Source organism: Rhopalosiphum maidis, chromosome 3 (assembly GCF_003676215.2).
Source record: "Rhopalosiphum maidis isolate BTI-1 chromosome 3, ASM367621v3, whole genome shotgun sequence".
NCBI lineage: Eukaryota > Metazoa > Arthropoda > Insecta > Hemiptera > Aphididae > Rhopalosiphum > Rhopalosiphum maidis.
In genome coordinates, this window is record NC_040879.1 from 41,767,396 (window position 1) to 41,788,145 (window position 20,750).

General features: G+C 24.9%; 1 protein-coding gene across 1 annotated transcript; it reads right to left on the reverse strand.

Moving 5' to 3' along the window:
* Nucleotides 1–343: 343 nt before the first annotated feature.
* On the reverse strand, nt 344–7,646 carry LOC113556966. The gene is made up of 8 exons (XM_026962214.2): nt 6,918–7,646; nt 6,060–6,324; nt 4,791–4,994; nt 4,497–4,728; nt 3,162–3,286; nt 1,398–1,551; nt 1,110–1,333; nt 344–497 (listed from the first exon to the last, which is right to left on the reverse strand). The coding sequence occupies exons 1-8, from the start codon at nt 7,559–7,561 to the stop codon at nt 411–413; spliced, it is 1,935 nt and encodes a 644-aa protein (XP_026818015.1). The 5' UTR covers nt 7,562–7,646; the 3' UTR covers nt 344–410.
* Between the last annotated feature and the right edge of the window lie 13,104 nt (nt 7,647–20,750).

The following is a 20,750-nucleotide window of genomic DNA, read 5'->3' on the forward strand; positions in this document are numbered from 1 at the left end:
AATGTTTAAATACCCACTCTTGATTAACTATAATAATGTTTTGTTAGTTTGATTTATCTACAGGCTACAATTGATAATTTTGAAAGTACACTAAAATGTTTCAAACAGTTAAATTATTAAATAACTAAATTAATACTTAATAGGATACTATAAATGTTACATTTGTAAAAAATAATTTTGATTACTTAGCATTAATTCACAAATAATAAAAAAAATAACGAGAGGTAGTTTATCTTATAACATTTAATAATTATGCCATAATTGAATTATTTAACAAATTACCTATATTTATAATTGTAAAAAAAATATATAATAATAAGTTACATTACAATTATTTGAAATGACTAATTAATAACTTATTAAAAGTATTTATAAATGATTTATAAATGAAAACTAAGTAGTACATATTTTTAATTAAAAGTTAATCCATGGCTCTTAAATTTTTCTGCTACTAATGTTTCAAAGTTATTATCAGTTCCCAACTCTTTAACAGTAAACTGAAAAATAAATAATTAAAACCGTAAAATTATTTAAGCTATATACAAAATTACAATTATAGTTTGATTATTAATACTAATATACCAATAGAATTATAATTATATTTATTAGATATTGTGCATTATAAAATGTATGTTATTTTTCAAATTATCCATTTTATTGCTTTAATAATTATGCTGTAAAATAAATTAATAAAGCAATATGAAAGTTTAAGTATTATTTTAATTATTAAAACGCTATATTTTAAAACACAATTCTAATAAATAATTTTTTGATTTATTGAACTAGAAACATAACAGCATAACAAATTTTCAAAACAAATAAGTAAATAAACAGCAGTAATTTATATTTTAATTTCAGTGTCATAAAGTTGTTTATAAATTGTTCTGTTAAGGGGCCACTACACCAACATTTTTTTTCTTTGTTTATCTCCCACATAATACAGGAACAAAGATATTTCGAATTTCCATGATTAAGAAGTCTTAGATTTGTTGGTATTGCCGACCCTCCTTAAGGAGAAATTTGAATGCAAAGTTGGATTTCTTAAGTAGTAATATCAATATTATTTGCACTATAATACTTAAAACAATTATGTAAACACAAGATCTTACCAAAATTGGTTCATAACCAAGTTTCTTAAGTTGTCTGATTTTACACAATGTTAAACCATTATATTCATTACTATAATAGAGCACTGAATTTCTTACAAGAGTCATTACAGCAAACCATTTTCCTAATTCTAGTGGTTTCTTAAAATCATTGAATGCTATCCTATTTTTCATTGTTTCGGGAATAGGTACTGGTTTACCATTAGTATCAATGCAAAATAATATATCTACAAATACAAAAATGTAAATTAAAAAAAAATTAAATAGAAACTAAATATACACAAAAATTACCTGGTTTTGGATGATGAGGAAGAGGGTAACATACGTGTAAATATGACTCATTTTTGAATAGGCTTAGAAGTTCCTCGTAAAGTTTAATAAAGTTTTTGTCATTTGCAGTTAATTTAGCCATAGTAGTTGAAGTAGGTATATGCCAGGCTAAATGCTAGAGTACAAAACACAATAAGTTATAATAGAATTTATTATTTTTCAACATAGAAAATATTGGGGCATGTGTTTATGAATTGGAGTAAACAAAACATTGTAATTGTCAATTATAATGAATATTATTTCCAAAAGTATAAATCATATACATGTAATATTTTAATATTAATACTAATAAAAATACTTCCATTAAAATTTTAAGTTCTAAAGGATTAAGATGTTGTTTTTATTCATGTTACAACAAATATAATTTGACTATAAAAAATACAGTAAGTAAAATTGATCATATTTTTCATTACAATGGATATCATTATATATTTTTAGTAACTTGTGTATTATTTTATTAGGATTATGAAAAATTTGTTGTCTGATCAGTAAATATGCTAATGACTGTCGATACGGTGTTGGTTGATTATACAATTGAGCATTGAGCAGTACATTGAGACTATAAGTATAGGTACAAATGAAAAGTTTTAGCGTACAATTAGACACTCATTTCTAAATATTTTAATTTAAAAATAATTTTTACATTAAACAGAATAAACTATTTATTATTCATTATTATAGTATTATAATTAAATTCAATGATAAAATTGCTTAAAATAAAAACGATTACTATTACTAATATTAATAATACTAACTGTATTATCACATTTATTTTTTTTAGTGGTGGTCACGTACCTAATAAACAGTCAATTTGTGAGTTACCATTATTTCGAATTAAAAAAATTATTTTATTACATTACAAATAACTATTAATTTGTTAAATTATAAGTATAAATTTTTTTTTAACATTAATTACATTTAAATTAAATTTAGAATTAAATATTCTCAAGAAGATGCTATACTTTCAATCCACATGTGTTATTTCTATCTTATAGAGCAGTGGTTTCCAACTGGTGGTCTGTGAACTCATCTCAAGTGGTCCGCAAATGAAAAAATTTAAATTTAAAAAAATGAGCAAAATTATACTTTTTATTTTGTTATTCACTATTATTTATAAAAAATAAACAACGAAATTGTCTGAATTCAAGTGATGATATGTGACTGGCACTAAACAAAAGCATCGCTCCAACAATTCTAAAACTGGTAAAAGAAGCGTGTCCTAATTAATCACATTAATTAAGTACTCAATAATATAAATTTGTTAATAATTTTTTCTCATTGAATAAGTTAATTGATATAAGTTTGTAAAATGTAACATTTGAATTTGTATCACCTTTTTTTATTAAATTGCATTTTTAAATAAATAAGTTAAAATATTTTTACTCGTAAACTGTATTTCTGATTTTATTTTGTACCTAGAAATTATAAACTATAAAAGTATGAAAAAATAAGTGATATAAAGAGGAGGGGGATTGAAATCAGGTCCCTGACGGTGAAAAATTTATAAGTGGTCCGCACTTAGTGTTTAGTAGGGAACCACTGTTATAGAGATACAAAAAAGCAAATTTGCGTTCAGTTTTCAGTAGAACTGATTGCATGTTGACATGTTGTTAGAGTTGTCTAGAAAGAGTATTTATGTAAATAATATAATAAGTAAATATGTGTTCTTTATGTATCTACATAATTTAAATTTCTCTTAAAATAGTATTGATAAACATAACTTACTTCATTGCAAGATTCTTTTAATGTATCTGGTAATAATGAGCCAGAATAGTCAGGACATTCTGTAAGCACACCATTGTTTAAACTTACAATATCACGTGGTATATTAAATCTGGATAATCTTTTTCCTAAAAATGTTACACATTATTTAACATAATTTATTTAAGTTAATTAACAAAATAACTATGTTTATAATAACTAAATGATAAAATAATACTCTAATTACTCTATTGATATTAAATTGAGCTTTACTAGACACCATAAAACATACAATTTACATATATTTATGAATTAGTAAATTCAGTTTATTTTTTGTATAGTAATAATTAATTTTAATTGATAAAGTGCATTTACTAAATTTACTTTAGGTCAACACAATTAATGATAAAAAAAAAGTAACCATTAAAATAACTAATAATGGGTTTACTAGACTTAGAAATTAATAGAAAATAAAATATTTTAAGGTTAAATTACATTTTACTTTAATTAAATGTTTATTTTAGTTATTATGTATCTTAATTTAAAAATAATTTAGTTTAAGATACTAATTAATTATTTACATTATACACTTATAGAGTATATACAAACATAATAGAACAGGGAGTATCTAAAGTATTTGTCAATCTAAAACTTATTGTTAATTATTCAAATAAGACTTTAAATAGTATATATTAGAGAACTTCAACAATATCAATATTACAAACTTTTAACTTATTTTCTAGAAATTTAAGTAACAATTATTTAAACATATTGATAATCAAATCCACTTTTGTTAATATTGAAGTCTACCACATTTTTGAACATTATTAATAATCTTAACAGAATTATTAAGGATATTTGAAGAGTTGATGGCAGAATCTGTACAATAGTGTGTGATAATTCAATAAATAGTAATGCTGTTTAAGAATTAGGACAAGTAAATCTGGTCAGATTTTCTACTCAAAGCGTACAGCTGTCTATTAAAATTGGACTTAACCACCAATCGATCAAGAAACTACTCATTAATCTATGTAAAATTAAAATAGTTGGCTATTTTTATAAAAGTGTAATAGTTTAACACAACCAAACAAACTTTATATTCTTAAAACAAAATTGGCACAAAATTACGTTACCAAGTGAAATCATACACATACATGATGTTGACTATAACAAAGAATCAAGAAGCTGTGAATAATTATTTGAGAGCTCAACTGTATACATATTATATTATAATTAACGTTTATTGATTGAAGAAAATGAAAATAATTGAAAATTATTAAAAAAATCCAATCATGAACCATACTAATAAAAATGCTATATGTACTATATTATATGTAAACATATTTTTTTGTAACTTACCATAACATTTATGAAGTGTTTCAATTTTTAAAGCTTTTGAAATACAATCTTTGGGGTAAAAATTGTTTACAGCTAAGTATGACAAAGTATAAATATAACATCTAGTGTGTGTTTCAAATTCAACATTTCTTGAATCACTCTGAAGTTCCTTAACAATCATCTTAAATATGCATGGTGTTGTTTGTGGATTAAAATTCAACATAGTTAAAGCCAAAGTTACTCTTTCTAAATCCTTAAAAAAATATTATATTTATTTATTTAGATAAAAATAATTGTTTTATATTTTTTTATCACCTTAATCCTTGCCAGAGATATTTCATCTACTATACGCTGCGATATTTTTTTTAAAAGGTCTTCATGTTTTATCAACAAATTGGTACCCAATAGAGCCATATGAACACAGCATACTAATTTTACTTCATCAACTTTATTTATTAGAGCATCCATTAATCTGTACATATTATCGGCATTCTGGTGCTTTGAGCAATATCTAAATAGCTAAATAAAAATAAAAATGTATTTAGAGAAACATAATGTTTATATAAATAATTTACAATATTAATTTTAATTTTAAATATTCATATTTTCCATGCTAATTTTTAATATATTTGAATACATCATTAATACTTGATTTATTTTATTTAAAAGGACGTCACACCTGCATTTAGTGAAAATATTTGGTTGCATAACTTGGACTATAGCCTAAAGAGTTCTCACCAGCAAGAAACGGTTTTTATTATGTTGTATGTTTATAAAATGGAAACAACACATGCAGGAGTGGTCATCTTAACAGTACCATTTAAGCCATAAAAATAAATTTAATATATAAACATAATTGTCAATTTATGAGATTTTGACGCAAAGGCATCTTTTTTTCTGATGTTTTGAAACGGTGATCCGTATGATTATTTTAAAAAATATATATAAATATATTAATAAATAAAAAAAATACATTATTGTACTATAATTTAAAATATTTTTTCCAATTTTTAAGCTATAATAAATATAATTTAAATGCATTTTTTAAGTCATTTTTGCATTTTTTTAAGGGCATTAAAATCCCAGCCTTAGTCATTAAGTTTATTTTATACAACTGAATTTTTCCAACAGATATAACGTAAATCTTATAATAAATCAAGATCAATAAAATTATAAAGTTCCTTTGTAAACAACAAGTTACTAGATTGGTCTCTGTACTAGTATGTTATTTTACGTTTACTACTAGAAAAATAAATAACATTTTAGTTTTCAAATTTAACTGCCGAGTTCATTCTAGAAAATTTTATAAAATAATTATAATATATAAAAAAACATTATAAGTTATTCTACCAATAATAATAATATTTATTTTGATGGAGAAAAAAAATAAACAATGTTTTTAAGTAAAAGAAAATCATTCTAAACAGAGATATTTTAGGAATGGATTGTGATGCATACACAATTTCAAAGATAACACTTTGTTGCACCAGTACCGACTTTTGAAAACCTTATAACTAGATTTTTCAGCAATATATTCTTTTGTTTAATTAAGTATAGGATTCTTATTTAAATTTAAAAAAGTACCTTTAAAAATGCAGCCAATTCTACACTATTAATGTTTGCAATTTCATTGATTACAGAGTTGTATAGATTTTTTACAAGCTCCTGATTACGTATAGGTGTTTGAGTTTTAAAAAATCCTAAAGATACTATGCCCAATTCTTTAATATTAAAGTCATTATAATAAGAACATATTTCTTGTTCAATATCATACATTGGTAATGTTGGCAAAAACTTTCTACTCGTGTTAGCATAAAACATCATCTGAACTAATTGCTTGGGAGTCAACCTGAAATATTAAAATTTATATTTCAAAAATATAGTAAATAATACAAAATTAATTATAATGCATCGAGATACAAATTGTTATACATTGTTTTTTCTACTAATAACAAACCTTTTAATATTTAAACTGTTAAAAAAGTTATGATTTGTAGTTTCTAAAATGTTTTTATTAATTAATATAATATATTAGCAATTATATATTAAATGCAAATATTTAAGTAGGTATCTAAGAATATATATACAAAATTATTTATAATGTTCTTTAAATATTAACGTATAACAAAATGATTTCCGAATTGTGTGGTATGGGGTTAATTTTTATATTGTAAACACTATCTAATATAGTATTATAAAGTAATAGAAAAAATTTTCGTTTCATTTATTCAAGGAAGGAACGGTCAATTTTTTTTATTTTTTTGAGATAATTCAGCCAAAAAAATTTAGAAACTGCTGATCTAGTTTGATGCACCTACCAAGTGTTCTATTTGTAATATAGGTATTGTATTATCTTAAATTGATCACCGATACTTATATTAAATATTTACTAATGAAAAACATTTTATTTGAGACTACAAAATTTTCTATCAATGTATTTACCTTGATGGCTTACGTGCTAGTTTCCTGACACCTATCCAAACAAAGTTGCTCAGTCTAGACAGCCTCATCAAGTACCAGTGGTCCATGAAAAGTAAAAGCTTGTTAAGAGTCCAGTGCCTATGCCTTTCAATACACTGTCGGTCAAACTCTGACCACAGACGGTGGTAGACAGGATTCTTGGCATCTTTGGTGTCCCACAACGGTATGAGTGTAAATATGGACAGCAGCTGTTGGTCAGTCATCTGTGGTAGGACACCAATCAGGCGGTCACGGAGACCATTGTACACTGTATCAGTCAGTTGGTAGTCTTTGCCCGCAGCGTACGAGCTGATTGCTGTAAAGGCTTTGTGTACCTCGTCTGCCGTCTTAACACTAAAGTCCTGGCTGATGAGCGCATGGTACTGCTGAGCGGTAATCGCGGTTGGCCAGTTGACAGCAGACACATTTGGATTGACAACCGTAGCGTGATACCCAGGATCTTTGACCATTACGCTGTGAGCGTTTTGATTTTCGTTGTTCACGTGCGAGGGAAATGCTGAAGAAGACGAAAACATTGGCCAGATTTGAGCTAATGCATTCCGACGTCCGCAATTGTTCGCGAACGCCCGCCCAACGAAAACCAGACGGCTCAGTGTCTGATTCATGGTGTAATTCGATTGACGTCGGACTAATTTCAAAATTTCAACGTACAATTTCTATCAAAGTCAACCACCGTCATTTGGTGGAAACCTGAAAGGATAAGCTAATTGGCAAATTTGATAACAATTTTATTATCTATCATACAAAATAAACCGCAAACGAGATTGATAAGAACAAAAATGATACGAGTTTTAATGGAGGCAACAATCTTCCTATCCAAGTGCCTACGTTTATGGGTGTGAATAATGAAAATATACCGTAAATCGTAATAGCATTTTTGCGGAGGTACCGAGCGCATTTATTTTATTAAATATTTTTTGACGATAATTTTATGTTGAAACTGTTTAGTGTTAACTAAAATATTCCTGTCACTAACCGACTTTTTTGACAGTGTTTTTGTACCACTGACAATAATGATACATTTTTAATACAAATATCTTTTTGGATCATTTTGGATACAAACAAATTTTAAATGTTTTATTGTCTTATCAGTAAAGAATCGCAAACTAGTAAGTACTAAGTAGTGATGGGTATAATTCAATAATTTTAATATTAGAAAAAAAATAATCGAATATACAAATGGTAAATTTTCGAAATATATAAAATCAAATATTCATAAGATTAATACACAAAATATAAATAATCAAATACCTATTCGAATGAACTATTTATGCGAGGTTTATTTTTAGTACAACAGTCGAAACTATTAAATAATAAAGTTTTATATTGTTACGGCTGTTATGAGTATTTGGCATATTAATTATATAAAATGGTTAACATGCTAATAAATCTGTATTGTTTAGTGTTTATATAAACTCTGAATATAACAACCTTTGGAAGTAAAAGTTACAAACAAAAAATTATTATTTGAAATAATAAAATCATTTGATTATTTCTATTACTGTTAACAAGTTGTTTGTTCGAAATGCAACTCTCCTTAAGAATTCATAAATGACAAAAATCCAATGCTGATGACATTAATAAACTATTAAATTTATGTCACTAGTATCACAAAAAAAAAAAAATAACAAATTTTGAATTTTATATTCCCCATATTAGTTATATTATAAATGACATGTAGTTTTTAATGATTTTTTCAATATTATTATTTATTTATATTTATTTTGTACATATTTTTAATTTACTTTTTTACTTTTTTTTTTTAACATAACTTTTGAGAATATAGAAGTAAAAAATTTAAAAAATTTGATTATTTTGACCTGTTAATACACTATATTTATTATTTATTAACATTTGTAATATTTAATTTGTTTAATTTTTACATTATAATAATTGAGAATATATATACTTACTATTTAAATATATAATATATATTTACAATACACAGGGTGACCCGTGGAGATTATTATGATATAATTTCATTAATAGTATCAATAGCCGTGGTTATTACCGCGCGCAAAGCAGATAATATTAGATTGTAAATATAAGGACAAATTGTTTTTTTTTTCATATCGGTTTTAAAAAAAAACCGATACCGATAAAACCGATATCAGCCGATAATCGATATCGGTTTGCATATCGGCCCAGCCCTAATTATTACATATATTCTTAATATTAAGCTTCATTGATGAGAGTTGTATTAACATATTAGGTTCGGCATCAAGTCTTTTGCGGTATTTTGTTTTTGTCAATACATAGGTGGAGAACCCCGTTTCACACATATAAGTGGTTGCAAATGGTAAAGGTGCCAACACGGCCTTTTGTAACAACTGAGGACACTCATCTTTTGAACTGCACCAAAATTCTACTAATGGCATTGATTTAAATTTTTCTTGCAGCGATGAATCAGATGTCAGTTCATTAAAGGTTTCATATTCTTTTGCTGACATGGCTGGAGGTCGTGTATTGACAATAAATGAATTTTTTAAAACACAATTCACTTTAATATTTCACCTGTTGGTCATTTGGAGAATACTAGTTGAATCCTTCACTCCATCCAGTGAGGTGCTGAATAATTTCCTCAATGTAAACCTCATTTTTTTCGACCTATTCCTCTTCCAAAAAACATTTAATGGAAAGCAATCAAACTCGTTGGAGCTCATACAAATTTTCCAAAAATCTAACTTTTTCTTAAAAGCATGAATTTTTTTGTGTGCAGTAAAATCATTTACTTGTCTGCCTTGAAGTATGCAATTAAGCTCATTGATCTTTGTAAAAATATCACTTAAATAGGCGACTTTAAGTAGCCACATTTGATCAAGAAATCGATCTTTTAATTCGAAATTGTGTTCCAAAAAAAAGGCACGTACCTCGTCCCTTAATTCAAAAATACGAGTTAGTATCTTTCCTCGAGATAACCACCTGACCTCGGTATGTAAGAGAAGAGAAGTACGTACACTTCCTATGTCCTCACATAGGATTTTGAAGAGGCCGAGATTTTATGAAGTTAATGATTTTTATGACTTTATCAAGAGCTTTCTTAAAACAAATAGATAACTTTTTTGCAGCGAGTGCCTGTCTATGTATCATACAATGGCTACTAGAACAGTTTTTGGCAATATTTTTAATACGCTGCACAGCTCCATTAATTATACCACTCATAGCCTTTGCTCCATCGGTACAGATATAACGCAGTTTTCCCATGGTATTTCATTTTCTTCAAGAAATTAATTTAGAAGATCAAATATTTCAACTCCAGTAGTACGTGTTGGTAGAGATTTGCATAAAAGAAGATCTTCCAATAATGTGCTTTCGTGTTGATACCTAACGATGACAATTAATATTGCAAACCCAGCTACATCGGTAGACTCATCCATTTGTAATGTAAATTTGCACGATTTGAGACGAAAAATAAATTCATTCTATATATCGGCTGCTAAATCATTGATACGATTAGCTACAGCGTGTCATTCGATAGTGGGATTTTAGATATTTCTTTTTCCAATTTTTCATCTAACATACATTTTACCATCTCCATAGCACAAAGTTTTATAAGACTTTCTGCAATTGTGTAAGCTTCACCGCGTTGAGCTATCTGATAGCTAACTTAATAAGATGCCTAGGTTGCTTTTTCAGTCATAGTTTTTGTAGTTTGAACCATACAGTTCATTGATTTTAATAGTTCGTTTACTTAAATTTAGGAACAAACAACAATACTCTAATAGTGCAATTATATTAAATGAAGACAATATGGTGACATTTTTGTTCTTACCCGAAATCGGAAAAATATTAATGAAATTTTAATATTAGTATGTATACAAATATATTACAAAATTCATTTCAATCTAACAAATACAGTATGTATACAATAATAATCAGAAATATAGTACAATATTAATGACACCCTTTTATATTTTTTATTTTAGCTATGCAACATATTTGGACACATCAGAATTGTAATGGCTATATTAATGCTTAAATTTGTTGACCGCAAAAAAACCAAAATAATACTAGAGGAATTAACGAAAAAAAAATATTTATATATACAAAAATTAAATAACAAATCAATTTATTGGCCTACAGATATGAATAAAATAGTTGATACAGTAAAAAAATTTAAAAATATTGAAATTATAAAAAATATTCTGGATATTACAGTACTCCAATACCTACAAACTTCAATATTCTATTAGATGAGTTTTGTGTTAACATATAACAAATTCAAATGATTTCTTCAATTGTTTTTTATTCTGTTTCCTACAACCATATTACTAAAACAAAAACATAAATTATCTTTAATACAATATAATCAAATTATTACACTCATATTTTAAAAAAAAATAACATTTATTAAAAGTGTATTAAATAATATTTTAAATAACTATTTCCAAACAAATTACGAAAATGTACAATTTTATATTCACATCACATATTTATTACAACAACAACAATACAGACAGTCATTAGAACAATTAATAAAATTATTACCAAAATTATTGCTAGTCAATCCTTGAATTCTAATTTATGTTTGTCAATGTTTTATGTAAATATATGTAAAATAATTAAAATTAAATGTATATAATCTGTATGGTACTTATATGGCGTCAATATGAAAAGAGAGGTGGAAGTGTTCGACCACATTCTTAAAAAGTTTGGGTGAGAAAATTCCAAAAAAGTATAGTCCATCTTTTAGACAATTTGCTTTGTATTTCTTACAACAATTCAATACTATTTTACCATACCAGCGTACTCTTAGTAAATAGTATACTAATATTAATAATAATCCGGGTTTTACAGATGAAATTAACTCGGAAAATTAAAAATTCACCCAACCCTGTTTATTATTTACTGATGATGGATAAGATGGCAATTCGCCAACATCTCTAATAATATGATAATTCTACTGCGACATACTATGACCACGTATATTTAGGCAATGAAATGATCAGTGATATCCGTGATACAATTCTAAAGAATGTTTTGCCCTTATGGTTGTTTTAGTCAATAAAAATTTGAAATTATCCATTGGTTATTGTTTTGGTAATAGTTCGCAAAAATCTGAAATTATAAAACATGCTTTGACTCTTTTACATTCAACCGGTATAACAATAATAAGTTTAACATTTGATGGGTGTAAAACCTAACGATTGCTAAACTTTTAGGTTAGGTTAATTTTAATACTGATGCCTTAACCACTTTTTTCGTTTTTTTTTTTGACATACCTAATAAAATAGTCATGTTTATGGATCCAGCCCACATGACAAAATTGGTACGAAATGCTTTTGGAGAAAAAAAACAGTTTTTAGACGACGAAGATAATATGATTGATTTTGAGTTTGTTTGCAAGAGAAAGAAAGTTACCATTTAGTGAATAAATTGAGGAAGGAACATATTTTTGAATGCAAACAAAAGATGAAAGTTAGACTTGCATCACAATTACTCAATCATTTTATTGCTAATTCTTGGAAATTTTGTAAGAATAATTTAAAAATGAATAAATTTTCTGATGCCGATGCCACAATTAAATGTATTAAAATGTTCAATATACCAGTTGACATTTTAAATCACGATCAATTAATTTTATAGGATATAAAAAAGCATTAAGTCAAGAGAATGTAAAAGATATTCCTTTATTTATAGACAAATTTACAAATTATATAAAATAGATGGATTTGTAACTATCTAAAATTTTAAGAGGAAAACAGGGGTTTTTTTATTTGTCGGAGGATTACATTGATCTCTACTATTCTATAATACTATAATACATATTATCATAGAGCCAGGAAAATTAGATCATATTAAGTTATACAAATGTAGTCAAGACCATTTTGAATTGTTTTTTGGTACAACGAAAGGACATGGAGGGGGGGTATAATAACCAAACACCCCTATAGTTTTGAGCAGCATATTAGAAATTAGTGATAAGAGTTAATAATGTCCAAAAATTTAATACTGGAAATTGCATACCACTGGAAGATCTTGATATTTTACACTATTCTAGTACATACTCTGTCAAAGTATTGAACAATAACTCCATAGGTATTAAGATGTAATAATTATTGATGAAGATAATGTAAAAAATATAAATTAATTTATAATGGATTATGACTATATAGGTAACAATTCTCAGTATTCTTTAAGCCAGTTCACAAAAGAGTTTGATTATAATTTATATAGCTGGTTTCGTGGTCCATAAACATTATAATTTACTTAAGTGTGATGAATTTAAACTTGCATTAGTAGTTGCAGAAAATTATTTTTTTCTGAATTCTTTAATTACTTTAAAGAATAAAGAAGGTGAAAAGGAAGGATTAATGTACCTCAGTGAGGATGTAATTTCAGTTTGTTTTAAAACAGAAAATGTATTAAAAATATACAATCATAAACAAAACGCAGTCAATAGATTAATTTAAACAAAAGTCTTAACATATTATTTGTACAGTTCAACATTATTCAAATTGTTAAGGACCCATAGTCAAGTAACACGTAGTCCATTATCAGACCATTTTGCTCTTTTAATAATATCCATAGCAACAACCTACATAAATTTAAAAATGTATTAAATTTTAAAAAACACAATGAAACATCATCCTTTAGATAGTGGTACAATAAACTTACATTGTTATACATTAAAATTTTTATATAATTGTCATGATTTAATATTTATATTAATATACCAATAAAGAGAACAAGATAAAACGAAATAAAGAGAAAAAAATTGATGAAAATTGGTTTTCATTTCTTAAGGTAGATGTTTAAGAAAGATATACGTGTTTCTAAATGTTGTGTTTTATTTTGTAATTGATCTATTTATTGGTTTATTTTGGTATTATTATTTAAACATATATATATTAACTTTGGTTGAATTGTATAAATATGTAACGTATGTAACAATGACATTCATAAATATTTGATTATTGTGTGTGAATCTGTAAAGGTTATCCTTAATTAAATTAATTTTAAGATACATGCATATTTTTAAATTATGTATTTTCTTTTATTAATTTAATTATTGATTTATGTATTATTATTTAAGCATGTATGTTGGATTTGGTGAAGTTGGATTTTGGATTAATATAACATTAATATATATATAATACACGTATATACTTAAGTAACTTTATTCTTAATATTAAAAGGAAATACTACCTAATGTGGAATCAGAATTAATAAACAGACAGTTGAACTTTACTTCTGGTACATATTCTCCTGAGTTTCGCAGTTTTGCATTAACATTACATTTTCATTCCCCTGCAGCATACAATTATGTGCGTAAAACTTTTGAAAATTCATTACCACATCCAACTATTCTGCGGAAGTGGTATTCTTCTTGATGAAAGATGGCATGCCCGGTTTTACAGAAGAAGCACTAAAAGCAATAACAATTAAATTAGAAAAATTAAAAGCAAAGGAAAATAATTGATATGTGGCTTATTAATGGATGAGATGCACATCAAAGAAAACGTAACTTACTAAGTGAATAGACTGATAGGATACGTAAATTACGGTACTGGTACTAAAAATTGTGATAGATTGTCAAAGGCCACCCAAGCTTTAGTTTTCATGCTCGTTGCAATGAATTCCAAAACCATCAATATCTCAATGATATTTTTGACTTTTTAAATATCAGAAATTTTCTCAGTAAGTTGCCTTATAAAAAACCAATTTGTAAATCAGATAGAACATTCTAATAAATTTTTCATCAGTAATTCAATAGAATATTTAAAATCTTTACAGTGTAAGATTTATTCTAAAAACAAACCAGATAAACTAATTCCAGTAATTAAAAGTACAATAAAGACAGGCTTTGTTGGTTTTTTTCATCTCTCTGACAAGTATTCAGAACACTTTTGATAATATAATAATGACCCAGATCTTAACTGTTAGTAGCAGTATTCCAAAATCTGAAAAAATTCCACATTGTATGTCGAAATAGTGCTACATAGATTTTATAATATTCATAGAACCAAAGCATCAAACCTATGTACAACAAGCTACAAATGATATAAATGAGTACATAGCTGATTACATTGTAAGAAAATTAAGAAAAAAAATGATATGTGATGATTGCGCCAGTACAACACATTCGTACTCACAGTGATCATGTGTCACTTATTATATTAGTGAAAAATAAAGATGGATTAGTGAAACCAGCAATTAATGTTATTACAATATGCAAAGTAGCTGATACAATTTTTAAAATGTTAAAAAACAAAATACTAACAAAGACAAATATTATGCACTTTTTAATATTAAAAGCATCTGTCATAAATATAAATAAACTTTTTTTTAATAACTCCAAACATTTATTTAATCAAAATCCACTTTATGATCATTTTTTACAAATAATTCACTTAATTTTAAAATCATATTTCGTATCCATCATTATACCATGTCTGAAAATCAACCAAAATAGCATAATATACGCTCATTTTTAACAAAATCAATACATTTTAAAAACCAATGAATATTATATTTGTCTTTTATTATAACTGTAGTTTTCTTTTATACATTATTATAACATTGAATTTAACTGTGAATTTGTATTATTATACGTCTTGTACATTTTTATTCTAGATACCTATAATTTGATATTATGATTATTATTTAATATTTTTTACATTAACATTCAATGTTGTTATTTTTAAGTGCCATCAGTGAATCACACAACTTTTTTTGTTATTCAATCTTATGTAATTTTAGTTTTGCAGATACTTACCTATATATATTTTGATTGTATTATGGTAAATTAATATAGACATTTATACCACAATAACACAGAATATAATATAATATTGTAAAGTACTCACAAATTTATTTATTTAAGTAAAGGTAAGGTATAGGCATAAGGAAAAGGATAAAATATATTATTTTACCCAATGAACAGGTAATATAAATAATTATTCATCGGATACTCAAATAAATGAAAAAATAGCAGATTATTAAACCAAGTTACTGATATGTGATATATCAACTGGAATTCTTATGTATGATAAAATGGTTCAAATAGTTATAACTAAAGACTGGATTTATATGCATTTAAAATTTTAAAACAATAAGTCGATAATGTCAGACGAAATAGACAAGTCAAAAATATTTGATATGAAAAGCAATATGCAATGAATTAGGTATACCTACCTACCTACTGACTAATAAGTACTAATGATTTACGGAAACGTAATATTATATTTTAATTTTTGAGTTTTGGACCATATTTATGGATAATAATTGCATACAAAATTATAATACTAAATTAAAACATTTAAATGTATACACTATACGTAATATGCAATAAAACATGCGTTTTAATGGAAAATATGCACTTGTATTCAAAATATGCAAAATAAAAATTTGTAATATTATTTATTTAGGTATGATTGATGTAAATCCATTTACTGCATGTAATTGCTTATAAAAATACGAACATGAATTGTATGCAAAATCCGTTCTACGCTATTATTAAATAGCGCCTTATTAAATCAATTATTTTATAATTATTTAGAACATATTGAATATCATGAGTAAATAACGGATAGTAATACAAAACTACAAAAGCATACGAACTAAGTTAGGAACTAGAAATAAAGTTTTTTATAGTCAAAATATAATATGTCTGTACCTATAAATATTTGTATAATATAATGATAATAGATAATTAATTTTATTTAACTACTATACCTAATAACTATTTGATAAACTTAAGAGCTCGAATTTAAGACAAGCTTATTGACCCAAAATACAGAATTAATAAACATAATAGGTTTATATATTATAGACATATTCTAGTTCAAACAACTGTTAACATCTAGAACACTTTTGGCCGGTCGCACAAAAAACATATAAATATTAAATATTTATTATTTTTATTTAATTTGTGCTAATACGATATAAGGTATAATAATAGTATATATCTTAACATTATTTTAAGTTGAGTATCTATTATTACCTAATACCTTCTTTATTAATATGGCAGATTTGTTTGTTAAAACAATTTTAAATGAGTTGAATGCACCCGAAAAAATGTTCTGGAATTTGAAGGTAAGTTTTTTCAATTCTGATTTAATTATTTAAAAAATTTAACTCGTCATTGGTCGCGTGGTGAAATTATCTCACAGCTATAATATTTGGGTCACTACCGTCTTCTATATGGATTTATTGCCTATAAAAAAAGGTAGTTATGCCATGCTTTAATAAATAATTATTTTAACTTTGTAGCTCAAGGTATTGAGAAAGAAGCATTTAAAAATCTTACGGAATGTCTACTTAAAGAACTTATTGAGAAAATATTGGACTTCGTTCAAAGATTTGGAAAAAAAAAATCAGATTTAAAAGACGTTCAACAGTCATATATTAAGGTATAAATAACTATAAACTGTACAAAAATGTAATAAGTTTTAATAAGTGCCTACCTGCTTTTGTATTTTAAAAATAAATTAAATTAAATTCATATAATTATAATTAAATAGCTAAGTATATCTAATAAAATACAAATTAAAATATATTAAAGTTTTTAATATCGCTTATATATTTTTAAACTATGGACTATTGAATATTATATATACATTAATTAAATTTAAAAATAATAACTATAACAAATTATTTTAAAACGTTTATTACTTAAAATTATTTTCAATTTGGTTTAGTAAATTCAATGTGATGTTCATGCTATGCTTACACCTATACATTATATATAAGTACCTACTTTTTTTCATATTTCGAATATTGTAAATAAAATATATCTAACTAAAAATTTAATGAGTTCACATATTTACCACCACCATACCTATAGTGTGGCCACTGCCCACTTACAAATTTTTATATATTAATATATATTATTATTATATATTAATTAACTTTTTCATTAATTTTAGTATACCTACACTTATTCATATCATAGGCTTACAAAGGAATCAACAAGTTAGCTATCAATAACATTTTAGAGCCTTCTGTACCTGGTAAATTTATTAAAATGTTGATATACTATGTCCATAAGTTAAAAGACTAAAACCTATATATATTTTATTTCATCGACAGGATATGATAACGTTGCTGCATTTAAAATGTTTATAGAGTTATTCCAACCTATAAATGTACCTAAAAGATCAAGTAATGGAAACTTCAAGTCAAAATATTGGAGACCATCAAAATTAGAACTTCAACAATCATTTATATTCATTACATTCATTTTATATTTGTATACATTCATTTATATATTATATCAGTATGTGAAATAATTTATTATTATGTAAAATTATGAATTATTTAATTATTTAGTTAATAATAATTTTACAGAATACACCTCAGTTAAAAGAAGTGAATGGAGATAAAATAAAAACTGTTTAACTATTAGGACAAAATCTTTAATCGTACATGATTTTTGTTCAAGACTCCGAAGTAAAAAATAAAATAACAGCTTTTTAAGCAATTATTAACAATAATTTTTTTAAACTTGAAAGTGCTTTTAAAGCAATTAATATTTGTTTCAAGTCATTTTTTTCTTTAAATTTAATTTATCTAACACAGTCAGCTCAAGTTTGGTATTTTATCTACATTTTTTTTTTTTGAAATAGCAATAAAATTTAATAAAAATTAACAAAATATAAATGATATTATACATGATTTAAATAACTGTTAGATAATATCAGATTTTCAAATATTGTAATACTATTTTATATTTTTTATTATTTTTTAAGTTTCTTTATATTGTTTTTTTTAAATTATTAAAATAAAATACAACTGTGTATAATTCATTTTTACTTAATAAACTGTTAATTAATAGTATTTTGTGTCTGTAATTTATTTATTAATTAATTACTTATATATATTTAGAAATATAAAGATTTTTAGTTCCCATCTAAACTTTTATTATGTGGATATTATTGAAGATTATATAGTAGTCTTACATAGTGAATGTGAAAAAAATTGTAATTTTGGTTTGTTTTGAGTATTTATATTTCGAAAATATATTTATCGTGCTAATATTAGTCATATTACTATAAAAATAATTTTAAAAAATGTGAAATGCGATAAAATTTGTTGTAAATACACACATTAAAAAGCATGAATTGAAACAAGAAATAACTTAAAAAATATGTAATTTTTAAAAACCAATTTATTTCTAAATTTTAACCAAAAATGTTTATTTTTTACGAAATTTGAGTCTTATAAACGAAAGTGATGAGTCTAATAACCGAATTTTTTCATAATGTAATTTATGATAAGTTGCATGTTCTGTTGTTCATTTATTAATTAAAAATTCTGAAGTATATATTCATTGCATTTAAATTTAAAATTTCAACGAAATTCATAGAATCTTTAAAATATTCACACTATTTTGTGGTAAACATTTCTTTTCATATCGTGTTATACGTTTTTCATCCTATATATATGTATATAAATTACTACGAAATAATAAAACTATAAGTCTCTTAAATTATTAATTTCTATAAGTACACAAGATTTTCAAAATATTTCTTTCCTTTTTTTTAAATTTTTAATTGTTTTTAGTTTTTTTACTTCTACAAATGTCGATAAACTTTTTTTGCTTTATTAAAAAATTGTAAAACATAATACAAGATCTCACATAATGTATTATGTAAAGATGTTTAAAATGCAAGTACATAAGCACAATTTATTTTTATAAGCATTTTTAGTAGAAAAATGGTCAAAATCACTTAGATTTAAAATTTATAACTAAAGATTGAAAACTTAATACAAAATTCCTCATAAGTATTTCTTACTGAAACCAAAACATCTAAAAAATATACAAGCATATATTTTTTTTTGACATTTTAAAATCAAATTTGGACAAAATTGTATATTTGAACTATGAATAACGATTATTTTAGGTATATAAATTATATTCAATGATATTTTCAAATGCAATGTTTTAGTCAAAAATGTACTCAATCTACTTATTAAAACTAATTAAATAACATAGTAACAATATCAAAAAATATAACATAAAATTTACTTGGTAATATAGGCCGATAGACCACCTATGCTTAGAATTGTTTTTTACAGACAATGATATCATGGGATTCAAATTTAATTTATCCATCGTAATGACCCACTCGCCACCTAGTTTTCAGCAGAATGGAAACCACTTGCCTACTTATTTATACGTGTTTCTGTGTTTCTAAAAAATACTAACTAAAAAATATAAGGTATTTGTAAAATATGGTTGTAAATACTCCCTATTTATCCGTGTTAAAACACATATTCAATCTTAGAAACAAAAATGTATAAATAAAGGTTAAAGTGTTGTTTATTGGTAAGTGTATGTATTTAAATAAAACAATTACAATTTATTATTTTAACTAAATAAGTTACCTAGTCCAACAAAGTAAATTACTTAACCATTTATATTACGTATTGATAACTTCATGCCTGTTTTGTTGTTATTAGTGTGAATATTATTATCGATTTAATCAATAGCCAAAGTTATCTATGTTGCTATAAAATGGTTTATTAATAACTATTAAATAATATGATATATATTAACTGTTAATTATTTTTATTAATGTAATAATTAAGAAATTTTTTAACCGTAAAACATCAATAGTAATAAACAATTTAATAAATTCGCTAAAAATGTGTCTATACATAATGTACAAGTTTTAAAAAAGTACTTATAATATGTTATACCTACCTATCTATTTATTATTTTATTTTTTGCAATTGAAAAGAGAAGGGGACTACTAAGATAAACAATACAGTTACTTGCAGGAAGAGAGTATCTGATGTAGGTTACAGTGTAAAGCCGTTACAAGTGGAGGATTTGGAATATCGTAG

Excerpts from the sequence above, each read along its gene's own strand:
- LOC113556966 (XM_026962214.2), bottom strand. The coding sequence starts at position 7,561 with ATGAATCAGACACTGAGCCGTCTGGTTTTCGTTGGGCGGGCGTTCGCG. Across the intron at positions 3,287-4,496 it reads AACACTTCATAAATGTTATG|GAAAAAGATTATCCAGATTT; the intron begins GTAAGTTACAAA and ends TAACATTTTTAG. Across the intron at positions 1,334-1,397 it reads TCCTCATCATCCAAAACCAG|ATATATTATTTTGCATTGAT; the intron begins GTAATTTTTGTG and ends TTGTATTTGTAG.